The sequence below is a fragment of the Chaetomium fimeti genome (genome assembly GCF_033439085.1).
Source record: "Chaetomium fimeti strain CBS 168.71 chromosome Unknown B0H64scaffold_5, whole genome shotgun sequence".
In the NCBI taxonomy this organism is placed as follows: Eukaryota; Fungi; Ascomycota; class Sordariomycetes; order Sordariales; family Chaetomiaceae; genus Chaetomium; species Chaetomium fimeti.
Window position 1 is genome coordinate 3,536,621 of NW_026944333.1, and position 21,152 is coordinate 3,557,772.

At 48.6% G+C, this 21,152-nt stretch overlaps 5 protein-coding genes across 5 annotated transcripts; 4 read left to right on the forward strand and 1 right to left on the reverse strand.

Moving 5' to 3' along the window:
- Nucleotides 1-135: 135 nt before the first annotated feature.
- On the forward strand, nt 136-2,020 carry B0H64DRAFT_324704 (glucosidase II beta subunit-like protein-domain-containing protein; the record flags this gene model as incomplete). The annotated part of the gene is made up of 3 exons (XM_062800665.1): nt 136-229; nt 360-1,304; nt 1,374-2,020. 3 exons carry the CDS (start codon nt 136-138, stop codon nt 2,018-2,020), a joined length of 1,686 nt encoding a protein of 561 aa, XP_062658473.1.
- Nucleotides 2,021-2,145: 125 nt separating this feature from the next.
- On the reverse strand, nt 2,146-3,319 carry B0H64DRAFT_198940 (Rtf2 RING-finger-domain-containing protein). Its single transcript, XM_062799218.1, has one exon. The coding sequence runs from the start codon at nt 3,139-3,141 to the stop codon at nt 2,272-2,274; it is 870 nt and encodes a 289-aa protein (XP_062658474.1). The 5' UTR covers nt 3,142-3,319; the 3' UTR covers nt 2,146-2,271.
- A 146-nt stretch (nt 3,320-3,465) lies between these two features.
- B0H64DRAFT_402136 (armadillo-type protein) lies at nt 3,466-12,218 on the forward strand. The gene is made up of 7 exons (XM_062804215.1): nt 3,466-3,991; nt 4,074-4,144; nt 4,215-5,543; nt 5,660-6,549; nt 6,747-7,988; nt 8,044-11,292; nt 11,380-12,218. Exons 1-7 carry the CDS (start codon nt 3,927-3,929, stop codon nt 11,851-11,853), a joined length of 7,320 nt encoding a protein of 2,439 aa, XP_062658475.1. The 5' UTR covers nt 3,466-3,926; the 3' UTR covers nt 11,854-12,218.
- Nucleotides 12,219-13,620, forward strand: B0H64DRAFT_402137 (uncharacterized protein). Its single transcript, XM_062804216.1, has one exon. The coding sequence runs from the start codon at nt 12,546-12,548 to the stop codon at nt 13,458-13,460; it is 915 nt and encodes a 304-aa protein (XP_062658476.1). The 5' UTR covers nt 12,219-12,545; the 3' UTR covers nt 13,461-13,620.
- A 155-nt stretch (nt 13,621-13,775) lies between these two features.
- B0H64DRAFT_402139 (uncharacterized protein) lies at nt 13,776-16,152 on the forward strand. The gene is made up of 2 exons (XM_062804217.1): nt 13,776-15,103; nt 15,166-16,152. The coding sequence occupies exons 1-2, from the start codon at nt 14,126-14,128 to the stop codon at nt 15,940-15,942; spliced, it is 1,755 nt and encodes a 584-aa protein (XP_062658477.1). The 5' UTR covers nt 13,776-14,125; the 3' UTR covers nt 15,943-16,152.
- The last annotated feature ends 5,000 nt before the right edge of the window (nt 16,153-21,152 follow it).

Genomic DNA, 21,152 nt, shown 5'->3' on the forward strand with positions numbered 1-21,152 from the left:
CTGCTTTGTCTCAAGTTGGCAAGCTGTCCTGTCCCTGAGCTTCCAAGAGATCAACGGATGCTTCAACTTTCGAGAGACGTACACATTTCTCATGTTCGTGTCTGACTAATGCGGGAGGGCGCCAATAGGATAATCATGCGAAGGGCAGGCGCATTGGCGCTTTTGAGCGCTCTTGCTCACGGTACCCTCGCCGCAGCCGACAGCTTGCCGCGAGGCGTCGGACCCGAGTGTAAGTTGCCGTCGTCTTCCCCGAGTGACTACTACAGCAGTCAATGGCTGCAGCGTGGGCCATCCGGAGGGCTCAATGCGCATGACTGCAAGGGACGTCACCTCAAGGTCAACTAATAACTTCTGAGCAGTTGCCAAGTTCTACGCGAGCAAGTCAACTTTCACATGCATCGGCAACCCCTCCGTTACGCTCGAGTCGTCCCAGGTCAATGACAACTCGTGCGACTGCCCCGATGGCTCCGACGAGCCAGGCACGGCTGCTTGCTCGCATATCGACGCACTTTCACCCGAGCAACCACTCCCTGGGTCGATCACGGGCACCACTAACACGACCAATGCCCTTCCCGGCTTCTGGTGCGCCAATGCAGGCCACATTGGGGCCTATGTGCCATTCATGTACGTCAATGATGGCGTATGCGACCACGATATATGCTGCGATGGCAGTGACGAGTTTGGACACGTTGGCGGGGTCCAATGCGAGAATCGTTGCGACGCGATTGGCAAAGAGCACCGTCGCCTCGAAGAGGAACGCAGGCAGAGTAAGGAGCGGTCGGCTAAGCGGAGGCGAACTATGGCCAAGGAGGCCAGGGAACTACGCCGAAGAGTGGAGGCCAAGGTCACCGCCTTGAAGGCGGAAATTGAGGGACTCGAAATTAAAAAAGGAGAAATGCAAAAGAAATACGAGGAGGTTGAGCGTTCCGAGCGGAACAAGGTTGTCAAGGTTGATGGGCAAGGAGGAAAACTTGGTGTTCTTGTCGGTCTGGCGAAAAACCGGGTTTCCGAGCTCCGCAATGCGCTGGATAAGCTGTTGGACCAGCGTGATGACCTGCAGGACAGGGTTGACCAGCTGGAGGATATCCTCTCCAAGTTCAAGGAAGAGTATAACCCCAACTTCAATGATGAAGGCGTCAAGGCCGCGGTCAAGGGCTGGGAGGACTACGCGGCTGGCCAAGCTGGCGAGAAGCAGCCCGAGCTAACGGACGCTGATGTCATGGAGATGCTGAAAGAAGACGGCGAGACTTCCGGCATTAACTGGGCGGAGTTCGAGAACTCGGACGCCAGTGATGCAGATATCGGTATGTCCCCCCAACCCAAAGCTGCCTTAACCTTAAGCCCCTCTCCAACAGTTTGGCTAATAAATGTAGTCTACAACTGGGAAGCCTACCTCCCAAGCCCCGTTAATGACTTCATCCGCGACAAAATCAACGTCTTGCGCATCTGGGCCATCGACAACGGCATCCTGGCTGACAATCGCGGCGGCGCTGGCGAATCTCGTCTGGTCACGGCAGCCAGGGAAGCGCTGAACGCTGTTAAGACCGACATCTCGTCCAGGACATCGAGCCTCGAGGAGCAAGAGCGTGACCTGGAGAAAGACTACGGCATGGACGACATTTTCCGTGCTCTCAAGGGGAAGTGCGTCAGCAGCAACGTTGGCGAGTACGACTACGAGCTGTGTTGGATGGACCGTACAATGCAGAAAAGCAGGAAGGGCCACGGCAACACCAATATGGGCAATTTTGTGCGCATCGACAAGGAGTTGGCGGACGAGGAGGAACGAGTCGATGGGAAGAGTTTGGGCAAGGGCGAAAGAATGGTGCTGCGGTATGAGAACGGTCAAGGCTGCTGGAACGGCCCGAACAGGAGGACCGATGTTTGGCTCACGTGCGGGGAGACGGACGAGTTGTGGCGCGTGTCAGAGTCCGAAAAGTGCGTCTACAAAATGGAGGTGGGTACCCCCGCTGCCTGCGAAGACGTTCAAGAGCCGGGAGTGCAGGCCAAGGATGAGCTCTAGAGATTCGTACCTCGTGAGTGCATTTTGACGCACTACCGTGGGTTTCATGATAAATCGAAGTTGGTGTACTTTCGGGCAATGTATGAATGGCATTAAAACCGGTCCCATTGAGACTGATCACTGCATTGTTGGTGAAACCAACACAGCAAGGTGCAGTTCGATGAGTACGCTCACGTAGCTGGAATCATAACACGAACCAGCCGGCAAAGGTACGGTGGCAATAGGCTGTCTGTAGTAACTGTTCTCCTCGCTCATCTCGCCTCGGCGGCTAGTTTGCGCCGTTTATTGCGTTCCTCTTGCTCTGCGAGAACTCTCGCTGTAAGTGACGCTGTCATGGCATTGTTTATACCACTCACTCGGCTGGTGGCATTTGACTTCGAAGCTGCCTTGGCCGCCAACCCTTGTTCCCCATGAGAGCCCTTGACCTTTTCGAATTTGGTACTTCCATCCCCCTCCACCGCCTCCGCCTTGCGCTTCTTCTTCCCGTTGCCCTTCTCCTTCTTCAGGCTGTGTGTGAGCCCGCTAGCCTTGAGATTGCTGATCCTCTCGGTGAGATAATCGAGATCTGCGTTTTCAGTCGGCAAAATCGGGATGACGTCTCCAGCCTCAAACTTCTCGCTGCATTCTGGGCAAATATCCTCCTGGATCTGCTTGATGGCCGCATCGGCAAAGACGTGGCCACACGGGACGAGGTATACCGCCCTTGTCGCGGGGCCGAGCTCCTTCAGCGACACCGGGCATGCCCAGATCTCCTGACCCTTGGCTGTGGACGGCGCGTAACGCTTGATCTTGAGCTTGACGACATCGCGCAGTGATCTAATGCCCGTTGACGTGAAAGACAATTCCGGCGACTCACCATGCACCAGCGCGGGGGCAGCGGCGTCGGTGTCATCACCGCTTGGCATTAATCCCCTAAGAACCGACTCGTAGTTGTAGAGACGCCCTCGCCAGTCTGACACCACGTTTTCCATGTCGAGACGCTCCGACGTCAAGGGATCGTAGGCCCATGAATGAGTGAGGTTCTCAAGCGCAGTTGCCTTGAGCTCGCTCACGGTCGGCGCCCGCGCAGCCGACTTGACAAGCTCACGGCGCTTCGGAATCGAGCCGCCATCATTGCCCATCGCGGGAAAGTTGAGACGCTAACTTGATAATGTTGTACGATTGTTCTTCAAACGCGAGAATCCGGTTAGGCGGCAGGTGGGTCGGTTGAGGGAGAGCCTCGAGATTGAATACAACGGTACGAGGTTCAACAGCACCGGAAGGGGCGACTTGTTCGCCGCTCGAAGGCTCTTATGTAAGAAGCTGAGCGGAACCCGAGTGGCGCTCATTCGGTGCGCTTGGAGGCTGGAATGCGTGCTGGTCGGCACGTGCGCTCCCTACCCCACGTCACTGTCGAGGCTCGAGTTACACAGTACGCCGATGGACCTAGCACCCCGGAACGGTACCTTGTCGGAAACGGTGCCGCTGTGCTCGCGACTTTCACCTTTCTCTCACAGCAGCGAAAACACCCCGGGTTGCACGACCGGTGGTTTGGTTTGGCGAATAATCACGAATAACTCCCTACAACCCCGTCGGCACTCGGGTTTCCCGCCGTGCAATTCGGCCGATCGCTAAACCCGCGACAACTTCTACCAAAGGTCGTTCAGACATTGAATGCGAACACGCGGCACTCGTCAACTTCAAGTGACAACAAGGTGCTGGGTATTGAACTGGTCGAGGCACCCGAAACCCTCTTATTCCAGCACAAACGCCTGCCCGAACTCTCTGTCTGGCCTGAGCCCACCTAGCCTCTGGCCGGAGCACGACAGCCGACTATGGGTCAGCGACAACCGACACAGCGCTTCAACGCTTGACGAGATCACCTAGTCCTTCCGCGAGATCAGAAGAAACCCACGACCTCACCAAGATGTCGATCATCAGAGATCAAGCGGCCACCGCGCTGGACCAGTACATCAAAGAAGTCAGGAATCGGTGCGTTGGCCTACCACTCACTAACGCTGCATTGTGGAAGCGTTTCCTAGATCCCATCGACTGACTTCTATGCACGCGATAGAAGCTATGCCGAAGATCAACGAAAGCGCGCTGCGCGACAGGTCCGAGACCTCGTCAACATTGCAAAGCAAGGTGAGAGCTACGTCTACGGCGGCCTGCCTAGTTCCCTGGTATCGTGGCCGAGTTCCTAAACCGCGAACAGAGATGGGCGCCGAACAATTTCAACGATTCTTCGACACCGTCAATCAAAGGACCATGTCCCTGATCCAAGGCACCGATACGTATGATAAGATGGGCGGCGTCTACATCCTCGACGCCTTAGTAGACTTTGAGGGCATCGAGCCCGCGCTCAAATACAGTCGCTTCCAGCAATACATCGGAACTATACTACGCGGGAAGGATCTCAATCCCATGCAACCTGCCGCTGTGGTCCTGGGCAAGATGTGCAAACCAGGCGGCTCTCTGATATCGGAGCTTGTTGACGCCGAGATGCACACCGCGCTTGAGTGGCTACAGTCAGATCGCGTCGAGGAGAGGCGATACAGTGCGGTCTTGGTTCTCCGCGAGTTGGCGAGGAATGCGCCTACCTTGATGTATCCTTACGTCGGCTTCGTCTTTGATCAAATCTGGATCGGCCTGCGGGATCCACGCCACTTGATCCGAGCCACCTCGAGCGAAACTGTCAGCGCCTGCTTCAAGATAATCCGGGAGCGTGATCAGGAGATGAAGCAGGAATGGATGGATAAGATGTTTACGGAAGCGGTGAAGGGCCTCAAGACGAACACCGTCGAATACATCCACGCCTCTCTCCTCGTTCTCAAGGAGCTTCTTGAGCAGGGAGGCATGTACATGCAGAACCACTATCAAAACGCCTGCGAGATCGTTTTCCGCCACAAAGACGCGCGCGATGCCGCGATCCGCAAGACGGTCGTTTTTCTTATTCCAGATTTGGCCAACTACGCCCCTACCGAATTCGGCGCGACCTACTTGCACAAGTTCATGGTTTACCTCTCCAGCATGCTCAAGAAGGAGAAAGAAAGGAACGATGCGTTCCTGGCCATTGGCAACATCGCCAACTCCGTCAAGAGCTCCATCGCGCCTTATCTCGATGGCGTCCTGATCTACGTCCGTGAAGGGCTCAGTGTGCAGTCCCGCAAACGAGGCTCTGTCGACCCCGTGTTCGATTGCATCAGCCGGCTCGCAGTAGCAGTGGGTCAAACTCTGAGCAAGTACATGGAGGCGCTGCTCGACCCCATCTTCGCTTGCGAGCTCACACCGAAGCTAACTCAGGCGCTGGTCGACATGGCTTTCTACATCCCTCCTGTCAAGGGTACCATACAAGAGCGCCTGCTCAACATGCTGAGCAAGGTCCTTTGTGGAGAACCCTTCCGGCCGTTGGGGGCACCTCACCCAAACCCACTCTCTTCTATCCCGCCCATTCCCAAAGATCCGAAGGACCCGTCAGTGCACGAACGAGGAAAGGCCGAGGTGAAGCTTGCCTTAAACACCCTCGGCAGCTTCGACTTTTCAGGTAACAAACCTTTCTCGCCCCGCCCCCTCACCAAGGCTCGAGTACCATCCTTCAACTACTAGTTTCTACACCAGAACCACCCTATGTTATTGCAGAAGTACTGACATTGCGTGAAGGTCACGTCCTAAACGAGTTTGTCCGCGATGTCGCCATCAAATACGTCGAGGATGACGACCCGGAAATCCGCGAGGCCGCCGCGCTTACCTGCTGCCAGCTATATGTGCGGGATCCTATCGTTAACCAAACCAGCTACCACGCTTTGCAGGTCGTCGCCGATGTCGTTGAGAAATTGTTGACAGTGGGCGTCTCAGATCCTGAGCCTAAAATCCGCCGAACCGTCCTTGCCGCCCTCGACGAACGTTTTGATCAGCATCTCGCCAAGGCTGAGAACATACGTACCCTATTTTTCGCTCTTCATGACGAGCAGTTCGCGGTCAGGGAGGTTGCCGTGTCAATTATCGGTCGGCTAGCTCGCCATAACCCGGCATATGTCATCCCCCAACTGCGCAAGACTATCATACAGATGTTGACTGAGCTGGAATACACGGACGTGGCGAGAAGTAAGGAGGAGAGCTCGAAGCTGCTCAGCCTTTTGACCCAGCACGCCCAAGACCTAGTCAAGCCTTACGTCAGCTCCATCACCGAAGTCCTCCTGCCAAAAGCTTCTGACCCGACCCCGTCTGTCGCGGCCACCATTCTCGAGGCGATTGGCGAGCTCTGCACAGTTGGGGGAGCGGAGATGCTTGCTTACAAGGACACGCTCATGCCCATTATCATTGACGCATTGCAGGATCAAAGCGCGCCCATCAAACGGGAGGCAGCCCTTCACACCCTAGGGCAACTGGCCAGCAATGCCGGCTACGTCATCAAACCCTATCTCGAATATCCGCAGCTGCTCGAAATTCTGCAATCCATCATACGGGGCGAGCCCCAACACGGCCCGCTGCGGCAGGAAACGATCAAGCTTATGGGGATTCTGGGCGCACTGGATCCTTACAAACATCAGGTACAGCTCATTGGCTCTTCTATACCCCTTCATCACCCCATTTCTCGTCACTATCACTTGCCAGCCCCACCATGGCAGATTCTGACGATGAGGGAAACGAGTTTGAGGACGACGGCTCCATGCCCCTTTCTTTCCTACTAGAGAAACCTCAAGAACTTGAACAGCCCTTTGAAGACAGAACTAACACCAGAGAACAGCAGGTCGAAGAGCGGACGCCGCAAACCCAACGTCGCCCCGAGGCTACCCAGTTAACCGATGTGTCCCTCATGATGGGGGGGCTCACCCCGTCGCAGGAAGACTATTACCCCACGGTCGTTATCAACGCCCTACTTCAAATCCTGAAGGACCAGTCTCTGTTACAGTGGCATGGCAATGTTGTCGACGCTATCATGAGTATCTTCATCACTCTGGGACTCAAGTGCGTTCAGTTCCTTGACCGGGTGGTCCCCGCTTTCATTGCCGTCATTAGAGCCTCGAGCCCGGCGAGACTCGACTACTACTTCAACCACCTGAGCAGACTCGTTGGCATCGTGCGCCAGCATATCCGTGTCTACCTCCCCGACATCATCGAGGTGCTGCAGGAATTTTGGAACACAACGTCTTCGCTGCAGACCACCATCATGGCGCTCATTGAGTCGATCTCTCGGTCGCTGGAGGGCGAGTTCAAGATTTATCTTGCCAGTTTACTCCCCTTGGTCCTCGGGGTATTGGAAAGGGATACGAGCACAAAGCGTCAGCCCACAGAGAAGATATTCCACGCCTTCTTAGTCTTCGGCTCCAGCGCGGAAGAATACATGCATCTCATCATCCCCATTCTGGTACGGCTATTCGACAACCCAGCGCAGCCCATGTTCCTGCGCAAGTCGTCAATCGAGACGATTGGCAAACTCTCAAGCATGGTCAACCTCAACGACTACGCATCCAAGATCATCCATCCCTTAACCAGGGTCCTCGCCAGCCAGGAGCCCAGCCTCCGGGTGGCCGCCCTTGACACTCTTTGTGCGCTTATGCTACAGCTAGGGCGTGACTACTTGCATTTTGAGCACACGGTCGAGAAGACCATCACCATGTACGGTATCCAACATTCCAACTACGACAAGGCGGTAGAAAAGCTTAGGAAGGGCGAGGCGCTCCCCCAGAATCTTGCCCCCCGGTTTGAGGACAACTCTGTGGAACCGTACACATCTGAGAACAACCCACCGAAGAAGCTCGATCTAAATCCCGTGCATCTGAAACAGGCATGGGAAACCAAGGGGAAGGCCACCAAGGACGACTGGCACGAATGGTTCCGCAAGTTCAGCACGACTCTACTCTCAGAGTCGCCGAACCACTCCCTCCGAGCCTGTGCCAGCCTGGCCAGCAACTACCAACCTCTAGCCCGGGAGCTCTTCAACTCCGCCTTCGTCTCTTGTTGGAGTGAACTCTACGACTCCTACCAGGTATGGCCCCCGAACTCGCTGTCATCGGACACTGTTTAACACAGTATCTATCTAGGAGGAACTCATTACGAACATCGAAAACACCATCAAGTCCGAGAATGTGCCCCCTGACCTTCTCGGCCAACTTCTTAATCTAGCAGAGTTCATGGAGCATGATGACAAGGCACTTCCCATCGATATCCGCATCTTGGGACGCGAAGCGGCGAGATGCCACGCCTACGCCAAAGCACTTCACTATAAGGAGCTTGAATTTCTGCAAGACCATAACAGTCACGCGGTGGAGGCCCTCATCGTGATCAACAATCAGCTACAGCAGTCGGATGCTGCTATCGGCATTTTGCGCAAAGTTAAGGCCTACAAGGACGGGATCCAACTACGAGAGAGCTGGTTCGAGAAACTAGAGCGTTGGGATGAGGCACTCAACTTCTACTGTCAGAGAGAGCGGGAACTCCCAGAGGACCAGCCCACGCCCGTCGACATCGTCATGGGCAAAATGCGCTGTTATCACGCACTGGGCGAGTGGGATTCGCTCGCCTCCTTGGCTGGCAAGACGTGGGCCAATTCGGGCCCGGAAATTCAGCGAAGGATTGCGCCATTGGCGACCACAGCAGCCTGGGGTCTTGGGAAATGGGACTCCATGGACACCTATTTGCAATCAATGAAGCGCTTCTCGCCTGATCGCGCCTTCTTCGGGGCTATTCTTGCCCTGCATCGGAACCAGTTTCGGGAAGCACTGGGCTGCATCGAGCAGGCTCGCGAGGGTCTTGACACGGAGCTCAGCGCGCTCGTCAGCGAATCGTACAATCGCGCCTATCAGGTCGTCGTGAGGGTCCAGATGCTTGCTGAGCTAGAGGAGCTCATAGTCTACAAGCAGTGTGGGCCCGAGAAGCGTGCCACCCTTCGGGCAACTTGGGAGACTCGCCTCAAGGGCTGCCAACGCAACGTCGAAGTCTGGCAACGAATGCTTCGGCTGAGGTCTCTGGTGCTCACGCCGCAGGAGAATATGCACATGTGGACAAAGTTTGCCAATCTTTGCCGGAAATCCGGGAGGATGGGCCTCGCCGAAAAGTCCCTTAAGCAGCTCATTGACACTGATGCTCCACTGGAGTCTGTCATTCCTTACTGGTTCGAGCAACCAACCAGCCCGGGCCTCGAACGGATCGCGTCTCCGATCGTATATGCAGTACTCAAGTTCCAGTGGGAAATTGGCCAGCAGCCAGGTGTTCGAAGCTCAGACCGTGGCGTCGCCGAACGAACGCTCTATTGCCTTCACAGGTTCACAGAGGAAACTGCCCACCGCGTGGAGAGCGCGAGGCTGCAGTTGAACGCCTCCGCCCAAGCCACAAATGCCATGGGCGACGGCCTAAACCACACAAGGTACGCCGACTTCGACGAGAGCGTCCTCGGCCCCGATGCGCAACGCCAATGGCTTGAACAAACCGTGCTCCTTGCCAAATGCTATCTTCGACAGGGAGATTGGATGATCACGCTTGGTAAGAACGATTGGCAACACACACGGCGCCAGGACATCCTGGATTGCTATTCCAAGGCCACTCACTACCATCCCCGGTGGTACAAGGCCTGGCACGCCTGGGCCCTGGCCAATTTCGAGGTCGTTCAAGCTCTAGCATCCAGGAAGGAGCTGGAAGGGCGGTCCGAGCACAACATGATCGTCCACCATGTCGTTCCGGCCGTGCATGGATTCTTTGAGTCTATCGCCCTCTCGTCTGGCAGCTCTTTACAAGATACCCTTCGCTTATTAACCCTGTGGCTCACCTATGGTGGCTACCAGGAGGTTATCACTGCCGTCACTGACGGGTTCGCGCATGTCAGCGTCGATACCTGGCTTGAGGTCATTCCGCAGCTCATTGCCCGCATCAATCAACCTAACAGGCGGGTCCAGGCGTCGATTCACGCTCTACTGTCCGACGTCGGGCGGGCACACCCACAGGCGCTAGTATACCCGCTCACCGTCGCAATGAAGTCGAGGCAGAGCACGCGGCGATCCAAGACGGCCAGCTTGATCATGGAGAGCATGCGTCAACACAGTCCCAAGCTTGTGGAACAAGCCGACATCGTAAGCCGTGAGCTTATTAGAGTCGCGGTTTTGTGGCACGAACTCTGGCATGAAGGGCTTGAGGAGGCCTCCCGCCTGTATTTCGGCGACCACAACATCCAGGGCATGTTCGACGTCCTCGAGCCCCTCCACGACTTGCTCGAGAAGGGCCCAGCGACCCTCAGAGAGATCTCCTTTACGCAAACGTTTGGCAGGGACCTGAGCGAGGCGCGCGAATGGTGCCGCCAATACCGTCATTCCCAGGACGTGAACGACATCAGCCAAGCCTGGGATCTCTACTACCAAGTTTTCCGACGCATTAGCCGACAGCTCCCCCAAATGACGAGCCTCGAGCTGACATACTGTTCCCCGGATCTCCTCCAGGCTCGGGATCTTGAGCTTGCAGTACCGGGCACGTACCGCAGCGGCCAGGAGATTGTCAAGATCATGGGCTTTGATGGCACCTTCAGCGTCATTAGTTCAAAGCAGCGTCCCAGGAAACTTGCCATAGTCGGAAGCGACGGAAAGACATACACGTTCCTGCTCAAGGGTCACGAAGATATCCGGCAGGATGAGCGCGTCATGCAGCTCTTTGGTCTCTGCAACACGCTCCTGGCTAATGATTCCGAGTCCTACAAGCGGCATCTCAACATTCAGCGCTACCCAGCGATCCCCTTGTCGCAGAATTCGGGTCTGCTTGGCTGGGTTCCGAACAGCGATACCGTTCACCAGCTCATCCGGGAGTACCGGGAATCCAGAAAGATTCTCCTCAACATCGAGCACCGGATCATGTTACAGATGGCCCCAGACTATGATAACCTGACGCTGATGCAGAAGGTCGAGGTTTTTGGCTATGCGCTCGACAACACCACGGGTCAAGACCTGTACCGCGTTCTCTGGCTCAAGAGCAAGAGCTCGGAGGCCTGGTTGGACAGGAGAACCAATTACACTCGTTCCCTCGGCGTCATGTCTATGGTCGGATACATTCTGGGCCTGGGAGACAGACACCCTAGTAATCTGATGCTCGACCGGATCACAGGAAAAATCATCCACATCGACTTCGGCGACTGTTTCGAGGTGGCCATGAAGCGGGAAAAGTACCCGGAGAGAGTGCCCTTCAGGCTCACTCGCATGCTCACTTATGCCATGGAGGTTAGCAACATCGAGGGCAGTTTCCGCACAACGTGCGAGCATGTGATGAGGGTCTTGCGAGATAACAAGGAGAGCGTGATGGCTGTTTTGGAAGCAGTAAGTGTCATCTGGTCTCACCGATGGGCTAAATCCCCAGAGAAAACGGACTGTGAGCTAATCATCTGTGCTTTTTTTTTACTCTAGTTCATCCACGATCCACTGCTCACATGGCGCCTCACAAATCCGGCCAGCCCGCCTGGACCACATTTCAACTCGGAACGGGAACAAGCCATTGCTGGGCCACAAGCAGGGCGCGCGCGCCGGCCGTCGATCCTCGACGGCCCCGTCCCCCCCGCCGAGTTCCTTGCCGCTCAGACCACCACAGGGGCGGACGGCATGATGGGTGTGCCCCCCGGTGCCCGCGGCCGCGCGCGTACCAATTCCTCGGCCGCCGCACCAAGCAGCATGGCAAACGGAAATGGCGCGAATGAGATGGCCGAGGTGCAGAACGCACGAGCAGTTGAAGTACTCGACCGTGTTGCGCAGAAGCTTACCGGCCGGGACTTCAAACCGGATGATGAGCTCACGGTGAACGAGCAAGTCAACAAGTTGATCATCGAGGCTACTAAACTCGAAAATCTCTGCCAGCACTACATCGGGTGGTGCAGCTTCTGGTGAGACCGGCAACCGGCAATGAGCCATGCTCGCTGCAGGCAGCCGCCGCCACTACTTCTCCTTGTAGCATATGTATCGGTTTTTCTAAGTCTGCGCTGGGGTTAGAGGCGCCTCGTTCTTACATTTTCTGTGGCTATCTCGTTGTTTCCTTTTCCCATGGTGTTGTCCTGCCAGTTTCGAGGGTGGCAACCGGCAACCCGGCATCTTAAACTTTGCATATGTTTTATATCCCCTTTCAAATGTGATAGGGTGCCCTAATTCATACATTTCCCGGGTGGGCAGATAGAGCCGGGCCTCCGGCAACCACCTTGCCCGGCAACAAAAGTATGTCCTGTTTCCCCGCTCTCGATGTCCTCCTGTACAGCATATGCCCATAGTGACCTCATATACCTCACCTACGCCCAGTGTGTGAAACAACAGGCTGCCCACAAGACATACGGGATTGGCTACCGTGCCACTGCGACGATCATGATGGGTGAACGAACGAATATACCAACGCTACGAGGTCTTGATTGCGCCGAGCCCCGGCACCTGTTGCCCATGTTACACTTGCCCCTCAACGCTCCGGCACTTGTTCAGCAACAGCATCCCGGTCTCACACGTACAAGTGCTTAAGGTCCTTGGTCGGCTCCCACGCCAAATCGACGTTTTCTCAGGCTTGTTGACACCCACCCCGGATCGTTTCATGACAGTAAATGCATCCTAGCTTGAGTAGTCTCGGCATACATACCCTCCTCCATTCACAGCGAGTCATTATGGTACTCTCTACCAGTGTTTCTTCCCCTTTTGCGATTCTCCTTTTTGGAGTAGCGCAATGTGTACTTGGGCATCCTCTGGCTTCGCGAGCAGTTGACTGCGACCGCGCCGTGTTGGCCGAAACAGCCGATGCTTACATCGCCGCGCAGGAGGCAGGCGACGTCAGTCTGCTCGAAGGGGTCGTTGCTGATGGTTGGGAATACGAAGAAAACAACAAGAAGAAAGACCCCGGCCAAGGTGTGCTAAGCAAGGCGCTTACAATCGACCACCGGCGCACCAACTTCGACCTCGTGGCATGCGCAACTTACACCGAGGTCATCGTCAGCGACCCAGCCAACCCCTATGTCATTGGAACCCAGATCCGCCACGGGGATGACGGCCGTGTTACGCTCATTGACACTATCGCCTCGACGACGAACTCGTGGCTCTTTGACGCCAAGAAGACGCTCGAGTACGTGCTGCAGGAGAATTGGGACCCGATCCCCGAGGACAAACGCGACGAGCGGGATGTTATCCAGGCCGCTGGCGATGCCTATCTTGACATGTGGAGCAACGCTACCGCTTCAGAGGCCGTTCCCTGGGGCACGCCCTGCGTTCGACTCGAAGGATCTGCATATACCGGGAAGGGGAGTCCCGACGACTCCTGCAAACCCGGCATTCCTTCTAACTCCAGCCAAGCGCCCAATACCCGCCGCCGGTATGTCATTGACGACGCCATGGGATCAGTCAGCATCTTCTGTGTTTGGGAGCACATGATGATGGCGGCGGACAGCCACGAGTTCCGCCTAGAGGGTGGGAAGCTTCGTTACGTACATACAATGACAGAGTGTGGGGGCCAGCGATGTACCTTATAAATTTAAGCAGGAGGCGCTAGGGATATCGATACCGAAAAGAAAGGAGATGTTGTCGGTGCAATACTAGTTGGTTTGTTAACACAACACCTTAAACATTGGCCTACGTTTCAGTGTTGAAAACCCCTATCTTGACACCCAACCAACGATTTAAACCAGGGAAAAGAATCGCAATGTTTAAAGCACTAATCGATAAAGGGGTTTCCAGTTAAATAACCGTCTCTGTTGTATGCATAAAAGAAAGGCACTCTTCTGTAGATGAGTTGGGGACTTCAGCAACAATATCGGTCTTCATGCTGGTTCAAGCTGGGAGCTCTCCGAATAATTCATACGTTCCATCTATGAATCCGGCGGTATCTAGTTTAGAAATTCGTCAAGTATACATAGAAATACCCATAGTTACTTACAGCCCCGTGTAGTTTGCTATCACCAATCGAAGCCCCTCGCGTAACCGTCTCCGTTTGTTTTCTTTGTTCTGCCCAGTGGTAAAATGTCAGCCCCGGAGTCCCTGCGTTTGCTTCCAGCCTTCCTCTCTTTTCTCAATCTTCTTCCTGCATACTCAGAAGTTTCGAAAACACCGATGCACCTTGTTCCTGATACAATCTGGCAGCACTCCATCCAGCTTCACCTTACTCAGCGTGTACACTGCCCTAAGAACCAACTTTACGATGCCGAACAAACCGTCGACCCGTCGCCGGAGGCCCCCTCCATCTCCGCCAAAAGCCCCTCAGCGTAATTCGACGGGCACTATTGGGGTTCACGGGGGCGAGGCTGCCTCCGCCACAGCAGACGAGCAGACCACTGACAGCGCTGGCGATGATAAGATCAAGGGCCAGGATGCAACTGGCGGGATGGAGACGAGCATGACCGTTACCAACACTACGATCGATCATCCTCGTGGCAATGTGTTGAGCGGCCTCGCCAAGTTCTTCCCCCGGGCCCTGGTACTGCTCGGGCTCCTCTTGACTTTCCTGCCACTACCTTCATTCGTCTCGCCCGCCTTGCGACCGCTGCAGAAATTTCTTGTGACGGTTATGGCCGCGCTTTCCCAAGTCTTGTCACTGCTAGGTTTCTGGTATCTTACCTTGAGACTGCTCTCCGCTGTACCTCAGGATCTCCTGACGCTGTTGGGGATCCTGCGCCCGGTTCTGTGGCCGCTCGAGGTCATCTACCAGGACGTCCTAGCATTTCTGGGCTTCCTCTCCCGCCTGATCCTAAGGTTGTTTAACGCCCTCGACCAACGTCTCCCAATGCCTCTCAGGGCCTTCTTTCGGACGCTCTTGCGTTGGTTCTCGGAGCTGCCCGAGGTCTTGCCCCCCATCGGCCGGTTCTGTCGACAGGCGTTGATCGCCTACACTGTATGGCTGGGATTCACCTACACCGTCTCGTTCGCCCTCGAGAACGACCAGGACGCCCTGTCGACCGTGTTATGCGCCACACCTTATGTCGGCTCCCAGCTCGTGCTATGTCAACCGCCAGGATTGTCGAAGCTGTGGGGACCCGACCTCCTGGCTGGGATATCGCTGCCCCGAGAGGGACTTGCTGATGCCGCAAGGCGCGTCGGCCGGGATCACAGCCTTGCCCGCGAGATGTTGGATCATCATGGCGCCATCCGGGATCTCAGAATTCGTGTTGCAACCAGCGAGCTACCAGATAAAGTCAGCCTTGACATCTACCTTGGTCTTCTGATGGACGGCACAAATCGCACAGCCAAGTACGTTACGAGTTATCCCCCCATCCGCACTTGACCACTTCCGCCAATGCGCTATACTCCAGGTTATTGGCGGGCTTTACAGCTTCAGTCAATCACAGCGTCGATGTGATGAAGATGCTGGACAAATATATTATCGAAGTGCTCCATAAAGTTGCGCGGGATGCCGAAGTCCAGCCACAGGAGACGGAGACGCTCCTGAGCAGTATGGTAGCGGCGCTACGCCCGCTCGCGGGAATTCCCCGCAGTCAATCGCCCGGGTGGGAAGTAAAGAGGGTGCTCAAGGCCACTGCTAAGCAATTTGAGGAAAGAATCAATCGCTTGATCAATGAAGCAGATGCTGTATTAATTGCACTGGACGATATTTATTTCGACCTCGACACGATCAGGGATCTCGCCGGCAGGGGACTCGGCAAGACTCCTACTTACGACATTCTCGAAGACCTGTGGGTCTTCGTCATGCGGAAAATAGACGTTGAGGTGGAGAACAAGGGGCACGGGAAGCTCCTAAGAGACATCACGCGCTTCTACGACGTGGCTAACGGTATGGTTCGGGACATTAAAGGCTCGCTCCTCGAAGCCCAAGCCGGGGTGGCCTCGTTCAACTACGCACGCGTCTATGCCAGGACCCTCCTCGAGACATACCCGCCCCACGTTATCGCGGCTACAGTCCGGAGCTCCATGGAGAGGCTCGAGGCGAGTACGCAGAAGTTCGACGGCAGGGGCACCAGGATTGCGGAGGTTATTGCAGAGAAGGAGAAGAAAGCAGGTTAGGGTAGTTTCAACGTTTGGAAACCTGAGGGAGTGTGCCTTGAGTTGGGGAAAAGAAGGGCGATTTGACATTTTCTTCTTCTCTCTTGCGCGGTAGGTAATAAGTTTGAGATCCTCTTCTTGTTATGAGGCGTGTCGAGGCTTTTAGGTATGGATAAATATGCAAGTCAAATTCACGCGGGCAGGTCCGGATGAACAGCTGTATAACCAGGCCCTTAATTATCTACATCTTTGTGTGAGGCTTTCTGTGTATCACGGCCGGTTAACGGCCGCCTCTGAGAAACCTAGAAAGTAACCTCAAGGGCTTGGAACAACTGAAGCTCACTACCAGCGGATTATAGCTAAGTAGTGCCTAGCTCAAGTATAGGAGATAAAGTGTAACGAGCCTCTATTGCACATGGCTCGAAAGGAGGTCAAATATGAAGTATGGCTACGATCTTCTTATGTATTTGAAAATATATAAGGTGTATACAGCGTACGGTTACAGAATAAAGGTAAGGTAGAGAGAATGAAAGAATAGGTAGATAATATTAATAGTCTGTATATGTTGAAGAAGAGTTTAACTAAACAAAGGAAACGGTGTGTAGATAGGGAAGGTTTTATCTATATAGAGTATATATAATAGAGGCCCTAGCTAGTTCTATACAGGCCCACCTCATAGGCTACAACATACCTCCTAGCTAATAATTCCTGTTATATTTAGCTATTTAGTATATAAACTTTTTGTTTTTCTTATTTTCTTACTTTCGCTCTAATATACTTTAAGTATAAAGTATATTATATTATATACTTAATATACTTCCTACATCCAAACTAGATCTAGACCTACCTTATATGAGATGTATATACATTAATTACAACTTATATATTATTAAATATACCTAATATATAATATTAAGCTATTAATATAATATATATCTCTCTATTTCTATTTAAATATATCTAGTACTATATAGTATTTTCTGTCTTTTCTAGGAGCTCTATATTAGCATAATATAAACTCTTTACTTTACTTATACATCTTGTCTTTTCCCTCTTTCTCTTATATTTCTTATACCTATAATCTTCTTTATCTTATATTCCTTCTATAGTATTATTATATCTTAGCAGAACTTCTATTAAGGTCTAGAATAAGAGTCTATAATATACTATAAGCATAATAGGTTAGTTATAAGATACTTTACTAATTCCATATAAAAGGTAGGGTAAACACCCTTTAAAATATTAAATATTATTATAGTCTTTATAGCATTAAATGTCCTTAACTTATTTTATATACTTCTCTTAACTTCTATAAAAGTATCTTCAATTCTTACTAAAGTAGATAATTATAAAGTCCTCTAGTATCTTATTAATGATATTATTAATATATTATTAGCTTATTATAGGGGTTTTTACTAACTTGAAAGGGTAAAATAACTATTCAAAAAGACCGAACCTTATTTAGAATACTATTAGATACTTATATTCTTCTACAATATATATATATTCTAGAGAAGGTAAAGTAAATATAAAGTTTAGTAGAATACCTCCTTAATAAAAGAGCAGCGAATAATAATTCTACTTAATACTTAATATAGAACCTCTACCCTCTATACCCTTTCTTTATTAATATAATAAACGTAATAAGTAAAGAGAAGTTTACTCTTACTCATTCCTTATTTATTAAATTAGCTATTTATTTCCTAACTTTAAAAAAGGTATTTATATACTATATTATAGAGAGGTTTCTATAGAAGTTTTAAATATTTTATATCTAGCATTTCTTTAAGTTTAATATAGTAGTTAGACTTTTACTTAGAAAAGAGTAAACTACTAACCCTATATTTATTAAATGGGTTACTAAAGATATTTAACTCTATATTATAAGATAGAGCCCTAGGTTATTTCTAGTAAATAGAAGAAGTGAAGATAGTAAAGTAGTAACATTATAAAGCTCAATATAGAGCTTCTTGAGTATAGCCAAGCCTAATCTTAAGGAATCTCTCTAAGGATTAGTTCTAGTTATCCTCTAAACCTAATAATATATAGGTCTAAAAGATAGTTCTTAGTTTATAATTGAGTCTGCCTTTACCAGTAAATCACCTTAGTTATATAGTCTATATATATAAATATCTTTTTTAGTAGTCTTTTAGAGAGTTTAGTTCCTTATTAGGACCCTCTAATAAGTTCCAATCCTTCTATATCTTACTAGATAAGATACTATTCATTATTAGCTAAAGTAGTAGTAAAGGGCTAATAAGAAAGCTATCTCTTAAACTTTAATTATACTTAAGAAATTACCTAAATACACTATTTCAAACCCTATTTAATTAATATCTTCTTCTTATATAACCCTATTAACTTACATTTAAAATAAGTCTAATAACTAATTTAGTATTTAAAACTAGAAGTAAAGACTTTTAGAATAGTTTAAACTATCTCTAAATAAATAATTGCTAAAATATAGATAAGGTTTAGACTCTTTATTAAGTTCCTAAGATATTATTAAATTAAAAAGCCTATATAGTATACTAAATGTTTAGTATATTACTAATAAAAGGAATAGCTCTAAGATCTATAGTAAATATTTGCTAGATATTCTAGATACTTTACTACTAAACCTAACTATATCCCTTTTATAGTTAATTAAATAGATAAATAACTTTATAACTATTAGTATAGTTAAAGAAATACCTCTATAGAACCAATATACTAGTACAGAGCTATATATACTATAGAAATGTAAACTGATAATATAATTGCTTTTTTAAAGGCTAATTACCTTTAGAAACAATGCTATATAATAGTATAAGTAGCTATACTATAGTGCAATTAATAGTAGTTAATAGAAGTATAAGTAGGCTTATATCGAGCTGCTACTATACCCTTACTAACCTTAGCAATAAGCTACTGGCTATACTATATAATAATAACGATACTACTAGAACTTAGATATATATAGGAGAAGATATCTATAAAGAAAAGATTAGATAATTTATAGTAAAGTAATGAAAATACATAACTTTATAGAGATTACTAAGAACTAAAATAAGTAGGCCTATAAAGTCTTAATAGTAATAGTTATACTTAAACTATTAAAAGCCTCTAGTACTAAACTAGTATATATAATAAAGAATAATCTTAAAGATATTAAATAGATACTCTCAACTATCTTAAAGAGCAAAAGAATCTAGCTAGGGCCTTAAACCTAACAATATTATATAGATATTATAGGGAGCTACTATATTAATAATATAGGTTATAGCTACTAGTAAGCTAATATAGTAGATATCTTCCTAGAATAGATATAGTATTTATATAGTATAAATCTCCTATTTTATAGGGGTAAAGAATATCTATACTACTATTACCAATATTACTAAGGTTACTATAAAATGCTAGCTATATAGTTAAATTGAATAGATATTAGTATTATAATAAGTAGAGTAAAAGAGAGGCTATTCCTAATATACTAAACCTACTAAAACCCTCCTATAGCTATTTAAAGATAGTATTATTAAACTATATCTCCCTCTATAAATATTTACAAAAGTAATAACCCCCTACCTAGAACCCTTATAGGCCTTCTCCTAGGCCTATTTAACTTCTTCTTCCTCCCTCTTAGCCGCTAATTGTTAAATAGCTTTAATAGTTATAATATATATTAATTTAAGGCACACCCCTATTATCGATAGGTTGGGATATATCAGTCCAGAGGAAGGGGGTCTTTGTTTTTCCGTTTCCAATTTGGCTTTTCGTTATATATTAGAAGGCCGGGCACGCTTCATCTTAAACAGGAAGACAGACAATACAATCACCAGTTTTCCAACTATAAGTTTATACTGTAATTATAGAATAAGGTAGTAAATAACTATATATATCTCCCTCTAAATAGAGGAAGCAGCTTGTTTATAGGACCAATTGATGTTACTAGAGTTTGTAGCATATCCTCCCAGATTCTAACAGATTAACAGATCTGAGGGTTGGTATTTTAACAACTGGTCTAGCAGTTTATAGATAGGATAATTATTACCTATTTAAATAGGGGTTTAATCGGGGAGGAGTATAGCTCTAGGTTTAAACTAGGCTTATATTAAGATATATATATAAGAAATAAAACGGATTAATATAATAACGATAATAACGATAATAAACCATAGAAGAAAACGATAATAGTATAATAGCTAGCTCTCTAAATAGAATAGGAGTATAGTATTAGTATAAAAGAGCGGTATTAGTTAGTATATAATAATAATAATATTAAGAACTATTATCTTAATATATTATATTAGATTTAGTAATAATTATATCTTAGTTAGCTTATATCTAATAGCTAGTAAAGTCTTTTATAATCTTTTTAAAACTCTACTAGGTTTATTAATATTTACTACTAATTTATAATTAGATATAGGATCCAACATAGCTATTTAGTATAAATATTAAGGAGAAATATAGATCTAATCCTAATATAGTTAATAATAATATATAAGATTAGAAGGGAAGCTATTTAAAAACTTAGCTAGCGGTCTATCTAGAGGGATAACGGGCTTAAAGGTATAATTTCTATATATATTAGTATAAATAGCTTGATATATAGAAGAAACTATTAGCTTTAGTTTAAGTTTTAAAAACTATGATAATAATATTGTTTTTATTCGAACCTCTAGCCTATAGAAAACCGCCCTAGCTCTGATAGATAAGACCTATTATACTATAAGAAATTGTTTAATAATTTAACAACCTTAATACCTAGTAACTAGTCTTTATCTAAAGAATTATTACCCGGCTTTATAGTATTAACTACTATATAGTTTATATTTAGATTTAGTTAAACTCCGGAATTAGGATTAATACTATACTTATCCTTTAAATAGTTAGATATAGATACTTTAATCTATACTCCTCTAGAAGAATTAATACCCTAACCTCTAACCTAAATATCTCTTACCTCTAAGCCTACCTATAAGATAAATAATATTAAAGTTAATACTATTATATATATATACTTTCCTAAGCTAACTAAGTATAGCCTCTCTAGTCTATTTAAAGGAGATAATATTAATAAGTTTATCAAATACTTTAAAGAAGCCTATATAGACTATTATATTACTAAAGACAATAATAAGGTCTCCCGTTTTACCTACTAGTATAACCCTATATATTACTATATTATCTAGCGATTTAATAAAGATAAAAGAAATATTTAGAATAACCTTTCGAAGGCTCTTAAG